Source organism: Zosterops lateralis (assembly GCF_965231275.1).
Source record: "Zosterops lateralis genome assembly, chromosome: 22".
NCBI classification, from domain to species: domain Eukaryota; kingdom Metazoa; phylum Chordata; class Aves; order Passeriformes; family Zosteropidae; genus Zosterops; species Zosterops lateralis.
Window position 1 is genome coordinate 350622 of NC_139782.1, and position 12707 is coordinate 363328.

Here is a 12707-nt window from a genome sequence, read left to right on the forward strand (position 1 = left end):
GAGGTAGTGTCAGCAGTTGAGAGGTGACCACAACGGCTGTTGCAGGATTCAATGCATGTCAATGCAGCTGTTTTTTCTAGAATTAGTTGGATTTTTAGTATTCTGAACCAATTTTTAATAGCATGTAAAGCTGTGTCATCTTTGGTTACCATCACCCTGACTGGAACAGGAATTGTGGAGCTGGGAGAAGTGAGGCTGTATCTCTGCACCTTTTAAAGGATAACAGAACCCTCTGTAGTGAATATGTGACAAACAGGGAGAAAACCTGTGTTCAGACACGTGGAGGGGCATGAGCGAGTCACAGAAGAAATACTTGTCTGATAGCATGACTGATTTTTTTTTTTTTTCACCAAATGGAGAATGACTTAAACTTTTCAATAGATGGCTCCTGAGCATACACTTTCAAGTTAGAAAAAGTAACCCCAGGCACAACTGCTCATCACTCCCCCTCAGCCAGCTCATGTGTCACTCTGATAGAAAGTACCTGTCCTTGTGTGCACTTATTTTTAAGGACTTGAAGGCTTGAAGATCCACAGTCTTAAATGGATTAAACCAACCTCAGATAGATACAGCATTATGGGGATGGAAGGTAGGAGAACCCCCCAGGCTGTTGTTTTTTTGCCACCTGTGTGGAGGGATGTGGACCTGTCTGATTGCAGTGTACTCCATCGTGGAGTGAACTCCCCATCCCTGGAAGTGTCCAAGGCCAGGCAGGACGGGGCTTGGAGCAACATGGGACAGTGAAAGCTGTCCCTGCCTATGGCAGGGGTGGAACAGCATGAGCTTTAAGAGCCCTTCCAACCCACACCATTCTAGGATTCTGTGACCAAAAAAGCCACTAATATTTAATTAATTACTTAGAAGGGATTACTTTATCCAGAAACAACTTCACAACTGGTTGACCACACAATGGAAACATGCCTCATGCCTTTGTAAGCATTGTCTTAATTCTGTTATTCTTGTCAGAGGGTCTGGTTCTGGGTTTTTGGGCTTTTTTTAGCTTAGGAAGTCAGTACCTGGGATAACATCCCTGTGTGGCAGTGGAGCCCAATAGGGGAAGTGTGAGCTTTAACTAAAGCCTTGTCTGAATTCCTTCCAGTTTCCTGTACAAAAGATGGGCCTCACCACATGTCCAGAAGGCTAATAAATGTAGAGGCTTGTAAATCAAAAGGAAAATTAATCTGAAGCCCTTGCGGCATTTGCTTTTCTTAAAAAGTGTGAGATGTGTTCATGAGACTGCACTCAAATTGTCCTTTCCTAATAGTTTCTTTAAAATTTGTCTCCAGACTTACCCAACAAAGTAAAAATAAGTTGTGTCTCTGGCATCTTCAGTGATTAAAACACTTCATGGTTCAGTGGTAGAGGGTTTAGACCTCAGGACTAGACCAAATGAGCTGGATTTTGGCACACATAGCCCTGACTGAAGCAAGGAATACTCTTCTAATCGGCCCTATCCCCAAAGCTACCCCAAACCACAGTGTGTTTCAGCATCACCTGTGGCGCAAATACACCCAGTGGCTCTGTTCTGGCTGCTGAAATGCAGGTTTTCAGATCTTGGTTTTCTTTCTGTTGGGAGAAAATCTGCCACCTTCCTCTGCAAGTCTTTCAGGAAGGTTTCTTCTAATAAAAACATTGGGTTTAGCAATCTTGGTGTTGGCTTTGACCTTGGGTGCCCTTTTTACCGCTCTTCTTTTCCTGTCTTTAATGTTGGAGTGCTGCATATTTGTGGTGATTTCCACAGGCATGTGCTGTGCTCAGACAGACATGTGCTTTGGGACTTAAAACACCGGTGCTCAGCCTCAGTTTCATTAGGTTTGAGTAAAGAGAGATTTTTGTGATGCAGAACCATCAGCCTGGAACTCTTGAATCAGATAATTATAGTGGCAGTGTTGTCAGAGTGTGGAAGTAGGAAGCAGCCACATGATGGCTGGGAGGGGATTGATGCAGCTGAGTTAGGAGGTGTCTTGACCACACTTGTGTGGTGCTTGATCCTCTGAGTATGAGTTTGTCCCTCCATCAGCCATGGGAAGGCACGATCCCTGTTTTAGTCCCTTAAGCCTTTGCTATCCAGAAACACCAAATCCAATTGCATGCCTGTTATACTGGTTCAGCTGACCTGGCAAACGCACCCGCGGAGGCCTCCGGAGCGGAAGAACGCGGCATATTAAGTGCATCTGTTTGACTTGGGTGGTGATGAAAACCTGGAGCTGGGGCAATATCCCTTTCCTATTTGGACTGATCTTGGAGAAAGCTTTTCTGTTTCCCTCACATGGAATGCAGGAGATGAGTCAGAGAGTGACAAGAGGAGCTGCTCCTTTTACTGTGGGGCTTGTACTGAGAGTGGCCACGTTCCCACCCAACTGCTGGGCTTTGAAGGAATTGGATCAACTCTCCTTTTTGTTTGGGTCTTTGAATCTCTTCTTAATTTCCCTCCCATCACTGCTTTTTCAGCTCCAGCTCTTCCACTAGGAAATAAGTACAAACTTGCTTCTTCACACTCTCTTACTAATTGCCACAGTACTTTTCATGCACATGGTTCTATTTCAGGTATTTGTCCTCTTGAGGTCTCTTTACCTTGTTGGGTTTTTTCCTTTGAAAGTCTGAACCTCCATGGAAATAGATATGTGGAGATTTGTTCTGTGGGGATACGGGTGATTTGTCGTGACCTTGTACCAAAATCAGTGCAGGGAGTGGGGTAAAGAACCACAATTCAGGTGCCTAAAGAATATCTGACAGTGCTGTTCACTCTTTTTACTAAATAGTGACTAGATTTTAAAAGATTTTGGGGGAATGAGAACCTCAAATTTCTTTTTTTTTCTTCCCAAGTGCCATAAATATCCATTTCTCATGCTCTACCATCACCCACATCTCTCTGAAGAAAGAGCGAGTCAGCTGTCCCTGCTCAATGGAGGCATTGAAGAGCCTGAGTCCCGGAAGCTGGCGCAGATGGAGTCAGGACTGCTTCATTCAGCGACTGTGAGACCCCAGGCCATGAGAGGCAGGCGGGATCCCACTGGGCTCTTCTGCCTGTGTGGATGAGCAAAGAGTCATTAGTGCCGCTCATTACTCACCCTGCAAAGTGTGTAAGTGCCAGCCTCAGAGCTGAGGCTTTTAATTCAGGCAACGAAGCGCTGCCACGTTCCATGGGATTGCTCCCAAATCCGTGTGCATGCCTTGTCCTTTGAGGTCGAGCAGTATTAAAAGTCATCAGGCTTCAGAAGTGAGTGGAATGCAGTGGCTTCTGGTTTGGGTTGGAAGGACCCTTAAAGCTCATCCTATGGACAGGGACACCTTCCACTATCCCAGGTTTCTCCAAGCCCCATCCAACCTGGCCTTGAATACTCCCAGCAGTGGGGCAGCCACAGCTTCTCTGGGCACCCTGTGCCAGGGCCTCACCATCATCACAGGGAAGGATTTCTTCCCAATATCCCATCTAACCCTGTCCTCTGGCAGTGCAAAGCCATTCCCCCTTGTCCTGGCACTCTGGGCCGTTACCAAAGTTCCCTAGGGCAGGATGTGAAGGCTGTCTTGGAGATTCTCTATTCCAGTGAGCTGAATGGAGCAATGGTGGTGTTCAACCCAGCCGTGGTTGTTGCTTGGTTCATGATGAGGAGAAAGGGCAGGAGCTGCAATCTAAGGGGAACAAACCAAATGCTCACTCAGCTTGGCTTTCAGACCTTGTTTTTTCTGTTCCTGCTGTGGCAGTTTTGGGAAGTTCTGAAATGCCTTGTTCCTCTTGCACCACTTCCAAGAGGTTACAGAGGAGATGTTCCTGCACTTGAAAAATTCTGAAATAGTGTTGGGAGGGGTTGTTGGTCACTGTGCTTCATGAGTCATCTGGGAATGGGGGAGAGAGGTTCTCCAGGGCTGCATGAAAGCTTCAGGTGGAACCTTGGCTCCCATGTGGATCAGCTGGGCTGAGAGGCAGACATATCACAGCCATTACTCATGCACCAGTTCTGATGTTCTTGCAGACATCACAAAACAGAAACTGTTCTGGAGTCAAGTGCTCTTCCTCTGATGTCCAATGCAATGATGATCATTATTATTATTAACTTCTGGTCGTATAGGAGTCCCTATCCTTCTGCAACAGGAGCGTGAGGGACCCAGGTGCTGGGAAAACATGCGAAAGCTGATTGTTCAATATTGATTTCAGCAACCCCTTACAAAGTAGCCGATCAGCCCAAGTAGCATAAAATAAAAATAATCAAAGTGGCCATCGGTTTATCCATAATAAAATTAATTCTTCATTATTTCATAAGAGCCTGCATGGTGAAATTTTAACTTTTTTTGCTCGAGCACTGTTCTGTGCCTTAATGTTTCCTTCTCCCCTTGGCCAGTGGCCCCAACTCTGTGCCTACTGTGTAGTAAATGGCCTCATGTGGGTGTTTCCATAGCTCAGCTTGTTTCAGGTTCCCAGCACCGCTCAGAGGGCTGAGCACTAAAATGTGCTCAGATTTTTCCATTCAAGAGCCCCTGCTTTCCTGGATGTGTACCAGCTCTTCTGTTTAAGAAATGGGAGAGGATGAAGCCTGTGGGGTGTGTTTGAGTGGGATGAGGCTTTCCTCAGGTGGAGGGGTTTTTAACCCTGGAAGCAACAATAACAGTCAAAGCTTCACTACCACAATCCCTTCAGTTAGGAGATTCCTAAAGAATTCTTTTTCAGGACTTTTTTCTCTGTCATAACAGGGAATTTATTTTCTAGTAAATAGCAGAAAGTTAACTCCCTGCTGTCTGTGGGATCCTACATGAATTGCTTTGGGATTTGCCATGGTACATATCAGCCAGTATTTATACATGTTGGTCTTTCCTTGGGCACCATGGCAGCACCTCACCTCGCCTGTGGCAGAGATGGTCCTTAAAGCAGTGCCATGTGCCATGTGCCTTTTCCCCTCTGCCCTACATACCATAATGCGCTTCCTACTGCCGCAGGGCTCTTTGACTGCAAGGTAGAGATTAGGATTACATTTACTCACCTGGCTGAGCAACTGCTTCTGCTTTTTTTCCAAGCAGAAGCAGTTATCTATGCACAGATCCTCACTTGCCCTCCCAAAAGCTTTTTGATTTCTTATTTTTACAAAAGGAGTTGTGTTGCGTCACCATGGTGGTTCAGGAGTGTCTCTGGACACATTGGGTGAGTCAACCCAGATGGAAGTGCCCACTTACACAACAAGAGGAAAAAGCCTTTTTTATTTAGCCAAGGCCAGGTACTTCAGGCTATAACAAGTGTGATTAAATGAATCGGAATTCAAGATGCAGAGCTCCTGCTGGGGATTTCCAGTTGGGTTTCCCCTTCAAGAGCACTGTTGGTTATATTGGAATAGAGGAAAGATTTATAACCCTTGGAGTGTGTTACGTAGAAGTGAGTATGGCTGATGAAATAGCCAACCTTGCAAAATGCTTTCTCTTGGCTAAATGCTCTTAAATATGGAGGAACACATCACAGGATGTGGATACAATCACTTGGTTATATTTAAAATATGGAGAAGCAGTATGCTTAATATTCCGCTTAACTGGAAAAGCAGCTTCTCAAGCAAACTCTGATTCACAACCCTAAGAAACCTCACACAAATTCACATGTAGTATGTGTCATGTATACTTACATAAATCTTGAAATCACCTGTATTAACTACAAATGGTTCTGTAATTTTCTGTATTGTCAATAAATCCAGGTAGTGAACATATGTGAGAAGTTGTGAATAGCTCAGTTCAGCACACTTTAATTAATGGGAATGGTCTCTGAAGAGCTCTGTGGGTTAACTGGGCTTGGATGCTTTGGAATTTTACAGCATCTGTTTTCTCTTTTTCCTTAAAGGAAAACTCAGTTATCTCTGCAGTTTTGCAAACTCCATGTCTACGGGTTCTTAAAAATTCCATTTTTAAGTAAACAAACTCAGCCAAAGAGACACCAAAGTGCTTTAGATTAAATGTGAATTTGCCTAGGTTTGAGGGAGCTAGGTTTTGGGGTTTTTTTGCATTCTGATAATTTGTTGCTAAAAATGTGATGATTTTGGGGGATTGGAGTATTCAGGGGTGCAGGTGCAGGAAACGTTCAGCTGATGTTACATAACAGAATTGTGCATCAATCCAAGGATATGGTTAGTGAAACTTCTGCTGTCAGAATTGGGGCAAAAATGCAGCAGGTTTTTGTGATTAGCCCCTATTATTTTTTTTTTAATCACAGGTGGAAAGGTTGTAAATCCATCCCTTTTATTGGATATAATGCAAATATACAGGTAGGACTTTGATGCAAACTTGGATGCAAACCTTATAAATGCTCCTGAATTGCTGTTCCTGTGCAATATTTAAGGAATATATTTCAGCCATGTCTAGGGAAATGAAAAGTTGCTTTACTGGTAGCAGCAGTAACTGCACTGGAAATGGGCGGGTATTACGCTGCTGTCTGATCCAGAGAAGCTTTTCCTCCCTTGGAAAATCAGAGCTGTGTTTGTGCTGCCCAGGTGAGCGCTGACCTCAGATACTCCTGGCTTACATTAAAGCCACTCGGTTGCGTAAGTGCTTCTTACACCTCTCAGTTCTTGTGCTATCAAATAACACTGTTTGCCCAGGAAAATCTTAGTGACCTTGGCATTTGTTGGGAAAATAGGGGAGCATGGAGAGTGAGATGACTCAGGAGAAATGGGAAGGGTGGGATACTTTGCATCTTAAAGCATTATGGAAGATTATAGAATGAGAGTTCTTTATGCTGATAGGGATGTGGTAACTGTTGGAAAAGCCACATGTCATGCTTCAGACATCCAGGAGAATTGTTTTCAGTTAAATCTGCGTAAAAATCTGTTGTTTTTTTTTTTTTTTTTTTTTCTGTGCAGCATGAGGATTCTTTAATTGTTCCTGAAATTGAGAGGCTTTAATATCTCCAATAAAACAGGCATAAAACTTCCACCTCCGGCATGGAGATCTCCAATGATAGTGTAAATATCTGTGTGCCTGACCCCTCTACTGATGGACACAGTTACTTGCTGCACTGAGGACAAAGGCCCCAAAATGCTTCCTGTGATCTTTTTTCCTGTCCTGTTGCTCTGTGAGGGAGCTCCTAGTGTGATTGCTCCTGTCCTGGCAGCTTTCCTGAGAGTTGCACCCTGTATTAGTGCTGGTGAGCTGCTTCTTGAGGTCCTGGGCCTCAAAGCTGGCTCCCACCTCGAGTGACCCTCTCAGCTAAGGAAGGCATGGGCCTAGTATCCCAGATAACACTATCAGTACATCAGTTTAGAGCAGAGTGCAGCCAGTTGCACAAGCTGCTGCTAAATTGCTCTTTCTCAACCTGTGCCAGAAAATTTCCTGCACTGAAGTAGCACAAGCTGGAAACTCCTTCCTTAATAAGTAGTTTGTCCTCCAATACCAACATTGGTTCCCTCTGAGGACCTTCATATGAAATTAAGACAAAAAAGAGGAAGTTGGCTGAGTAGCAGTCACACATCTCTGGTATTATGAGATATTTAAGAAGTCTTATCTGTTGGTCACTTCTGTTATATGGGTGGATTTATGTTGGACTTGAGCTTGGGAGCAGCCACTGTTTTGGTGCTGTGGATGTTCAGCAGCTTCTGGGCATAATTCTCCTAATGGAGGAAGGCTAAGCGACAATTATCTCCTGGTTTCCTTGTACAGGGATGAGGGAGGACATTGGCCTTCTGTCTCAAGTTCCATTAGGCTAGAACCCTCATGAATTTTTGCTAAACAACTTTTTAGTTAAGCACAAATAGTCATCTCCTTTCTCCCTCCGATTCTGCTTTGGAGTCCTCAGATGGCTGGAGAGAACTGCCTACATAGACACAAGTGCCCTGTAGTCCTTGTGCCAGCTGGGAATGCCTCATGTCTTGAATTGCAAGACAGACCTTCATGCCTAGATTTCAGTGGTAGATTCCTTGATTTTACCTTCTTCCAGTGTTGACTGTTCTTTTCTTGTCACGTCCATTAAAAAGATTACCCGGATGTAAATTAGTGCTCAATGCTCCGTTTAGTGTCACTTCCTATAAATACTGTTCCCACCAGTGCGCTGGAGGTAGGAGCTGGGATAAATCATGAGTTCCAAGCTGGACCCTGTTTGTGATCTCTCCTCGCTCCCTGTTCCCAGATCCCAAATATCCATCACAGCTTGGCTTGTGACCGTAACATTCGGTTGTTGTTTCTAAACAATACTGGGAGCATTTGCCAGGGTGGAGCTGTAGGATTTGGACCTGTTCCATAGAATAAGATGGGGTTGTGTGCTGCAGAACAGGGCTCCAGATGGAAGGCCCTTCCCAAAGTGTCTTTCCAGATGAGGCAAGAGCTGACATGTTCAAGGTGGTATGTAAAACATCTCCTGAGAGCTCCAGTGTGCCAATGAACTAATGGCACTGAAATGAACTGCTCATTAAAGAATTAGAAGACTTCAAATCAGGTGGTAGCATAGAGAACAATCTCAGTGTTGAATGGAAGCAGTGGGAAATCTGTTCTCAGATAAAGTGTTGCTTTACCCATGTATTTCCTTTTTCTTTGGTAAACATATGACAAGTTTTGTGTCCTGTCCTGGGGTCTGAATTGCCTTGAGGCTTAAGTGGTCCTTGTGGTGTCTGTGTTGGTTCTTGCTCATTTGCTCTGCATCACTTCCCTTCACCTAGACAGACTCCATCCCTCAGTAATAAGCTGCATCCTACCAAGATTCACCTCCCTGCCATCTCACATGAAGGACTAAAATAATCATGGAGAATCACAGGGCTCCTTGTGACTCCAGCTGCTGTGAACATGGCCGTCACTTTACTTCCTTTCTCATAGCTTCAAAGTCTACTTTGGCCCCTCAGAGCCGTTCTCCCAACTCCAGCAGTCATGTTGCGGAGGTGTGGAAACACAAGGAAGAAGGGAAGAGCATGGTGTGTAGGAAGAGCCTGGTGTGTAGCCATGCCCAGGCCCTCTATTGGAATGCAGAAGAGGCTAAAGTACAGAGCAGGATGGGGAGTTCTGTCCGGCTGAGAAAGGCACCAGCCTCTAGTTCACAGTGTGGATTTTGGGATGTTCTGGGGGTACTTTGATGGCTGTAGTTTTATGTTGGGATTAGAGATTCCCTCTGAGCTGAAGTGGAGAGGGTGGATCTGCCTTTGCTGACTGGGCTGTATCTGCACCCTGGTCTCAGATGTGATGATCATGTGAGCATTTGGTGATTTAAATCAGCTCACAGAATCCATGGGAAACTTCACTCAGCCAAGGAAAAAAATAGTTTTCTTTGAATCACCAAGCTGAGCTGGTTCACCAAGGAATCTTGTGATCCATAGTCCTTTCTGAGGAGCATTATTTCTTGCTGACTGAAATGGCAGAAGCCGTGGGTGCCAATGTTTGGCAGAAAGATTGGTTTGGGATCCTGTGGATGCTGACCTGTGGCAGGAGCAAGGGAAGCACTATACCCTCAGGGAACCCATGCCTTGGTTTCTTTCCTTTTCCCACTGAGGCTACCCCATGACCTGGAATTATTCCCCCTTGCCCCTCTAATTAACGGTGCTCCAGAAGGTTTCTAAGCAATGCTCTTTGCAGGTGGAGGGTGCAAGGGCAAGGTCAGCTTTTAGATCTACCGCTTGCAACACCTTTGAAGTCTCTGTTTCTTTCCCCACTTGGCCATCCAGGCATGGAGGGATGGAGGAATTGCAGGATGGAGGACTTGGGCTTTTTCCCAGCTTTTTCTGGTTTTGATCCAGGATTATCTCTTGTGTTTTGAAAGGATGAGATGCACAATGTTAAGAGCCATGTAAAATAATAGCATCCACTGATTCGGTCACTAGCACAATAAATTATTATTATTGTTATTATTAGAATTAGTATTATTTATTACTTTCATTTTACTTGAGTAGACAGATGAGAATTTTTTGTGTTGGAAGGGCAGCATGGTGAGGTGGTGTTGTAGAGGTAGGCAGTCTGCTGGTTGACACTAAAAGGGATTTTATTTTTGTCAGGGCCACAAAAACAGGTATTTCGGTGGCAGGGGAGCTTCAGAGCTTTGTCTCATTTCAGGGAATAGCGAGGGTGCAATAGTTGCATAAAAATCTTCTAATTACAAGAAGCAGCTGAGCTATTTAGGTTTGTGAACTGCCACTAAAATGCTAATTATTTTGGGATGTGGGAATGTCTGAAAAGCTTCTTCATCAGGAATCTGTTTAAATCAAGCTCGTGGGTTATATAGAAGCCCAGAATAGTTTGGGCTGGGAGAGATCTTTAATCTTATCCAATCCCATCCCCTGCCACAGGCAGGGACACTTTCCATTATCCCTTGTCGCTCCAAGCCCCGTCCAACCTGGCCTTGTTTTGTTTCTGGAGCAGCCAACCCAGGAGCTGCTGCCTCTCCACCAATTTTAATAGGAGATCTCCTGCCTTTGCGAGAACATGCAGGTGTTTGGGTCATCTCAGAGCATAGAAAATGATTTAGCATCTGCTGCCAGCTACAAGAACAATTTTAGAAGAAATGTCACTGTCTCTGGTCAACTGAAAGCCTGTTACTCACTCAGTTTGGATGGTTTTAGTATTTGTAACTGTATTTGCAACCTCCAGATTGTTCATTGCAAGGATGGCTTGGTGGCTTTTCTGTAATTGGGAAGTGCAAACTAAAAGCTGTTTGTTATTTCATTTATCTTTCTGAGGTGTTTTTATCCCTTGTGCTTCCAGATGAGTGAGCTGCTGCTTTCAGAGTGGGCTGTGCTCCTAGAAGAGATACACATGGCTGTAGGCAACAGCATCTTCAAAAATCCCCTTGTGGCCTTGAGTCAGAGCATTACTTAGGTAGATGTGTGGTTATGGTATAGCACAGCACTGCTTCAGCTCATTTGTGAGAGTGTGTACCTGCTTCCCCTTTCCCAGTCTCATCAAACCTCTGTCCTCTGATTAAGTCCTCCCAGACTTTGCCTGATTTGTGAAGCTGGTGGTTCTCATGCTGTGAATTGAGATACTGAAGATTTAGGCTGTTACCATCTCCTATGGGAATCACATAATCACTGTGTTGGAAGAGACCTTCAAGACTGAGTCCAACTCAGCCCTAACACCTCAATTAAACCATGACACATCTAGTCTTTTTTTAAACACATCCAGGGATGGTGACTCCACCACCTCCCCGGGCAGACCATTCCAGTACTTTATCAATCTTTCCATAAAAAACCTTTTCCTCGTATGCAACCGATATTTCCTTGGCACAGATTGAGGCTGTGTCCTCTTGCTCTGTCAGTTGCTACCTGGAGAAAGAGACCAACCCCCACTGGCTACAACCACCTTTCAGGGAGTTGAAGAGCTGAGTCTCCTTTTCTCCAGGCTAAACAACCCCAGCTCCCTCAGTCGTTCCTCACAGGGCTTGTGTTCCAAGCCCCTCATCAGCCTCATTACCCCTCCACTGGACATGCTCAAGCGTCTCAACGTCCTTCCTAAACTGAGGGGCCCGGAACTGGACATAGTAAAGAAAAATTATTTTGTAAGTGGCATCTGCTTGGTTCTCATTTGGGAGTGCAAGACAACTCTGGAAGAGCATGTGATTCAGCAGTTTAGTTTTCCTGGAGAAAAGAAGGCTCAGGGTCTCCATAACTCCCTGACAGGAGGGTGCAGCCAGTGGTGTCAGACTCTCTTCCCAGGAAACAAGGGACAGGATGAAAGAAAACCAGGGGAGGTTCAGGTTGGGTTCTGGGAAAATCTCTTCACTGAAAAGGTGGTCAGGCACTGGCACAAGCTGCTCAGGGCAATGGTGGACTCCTCAGTTCTGGAAGTTTTCAAAAAATGTGTGAATGTGGCACCTGGGGACATGGTTAATGGTGAACATGGCAGTGCCGGGTTAATGGCTGGACTTTGTGATCTTGGGGGACTCTTCCAATCTTAATGATTCCATGATTCTGATGCTTTGGATCACTAGGATGTGTTCAGATCTGCCTTGCTTCAGCTGCCTCTGGGGGTTCCTGCATCCCCACAGTCCTGTGCAGAGATGTGCTTAAGGAATCTACACCAGGAGCATTTTACGGAGCAGTCTTCCCCTGGGTGACAGCTTAATCCTCCATCTCCTCTCCATCCTTGCTTGCAGGATCCTGCCCTTTGGATTACACCTTCCTGACAATAATGTTCCTCTGATGCCACCTGACAACTTATAGGTGCCATGGGTGCCTACCCTTGCCCTCAGGAACCTTGGGAGCAGAGACTTTTCTATTCCCTCGTTTCTGCTAGGAACTGCCTAGGGTTAGGGTTAGCAGGGAGAGCATCCACCTGCTCCAGTTGTTTTCTTTCCCAGTCAACTCATCCCTTGAAAGGAACCTAGGGCTGGATTTGGAGTATTAAAAGGGAAAATTAAAGGTTCGAGAGAAGGGACTGAGTAGTGGGAAGTTGCTGTGTCATAAGGAGGGAACAGCTTAAAAGCTGATTTCATCAGGAACTGTAGTGATGGGATAAGGAGTTACGGGTTCAAACTGAAAGAGGAGAAATTTAGGTTAGATTAATAGAAGAAATTTTACCATGTGAGGGTCATGAGGCCCTGGCACAGCTTGCCCAGAGAAGCTGTGGCTTCCCTGTCTCTGGAAGTGTCCAGGGCCAGGTTGGACAAGGCTTGGAGCAACCTGGGGTAAGTGGAAGGTATCATTGTCTGTGTCAAGGGTGGAACTGGGTGATCTTTAAGATCCCTTCCAACCCAACTCATTCCATGATTTCCTTTCCCATTGTCCTGCTGTTTTGGAAACTTCAGTGGTTTCTTGAACCGCAGACCT

At 45.2% G+C, this 12707-nt stretch overlaps 1 protein-coding gene across 27 annotated transcripts in view; it reads left to right on the forward strand.

Moving 5' to 3' along the window:
* EIF4G3 (eukaryotic translation initiation factor 4 gamma 3) overlaps positions 1-12707 on the forward strand; it is a 144439-nt gene that overhangs the window by 19426 nt on the left and 112306 nt on the right. Inside the window, exon 1 of one of the 27 annotated variants that reach the window (XM_083877063.1) lies at positions 2827-3083. The exons of the other annotated variants lie outside the window; for them this stretch is intronic. Coding sequence (XP_083733189.1) covers positions 3036-3083 — 48 coding nt within the window. The 5' untranslated portion in view covers positions 2827-3035. Of the gene's footprint in view, positions 1-2826; positions 3084-12707 lie in introns of those variants that run through there. 27 annotated transcript variants of the gene reach the window in all.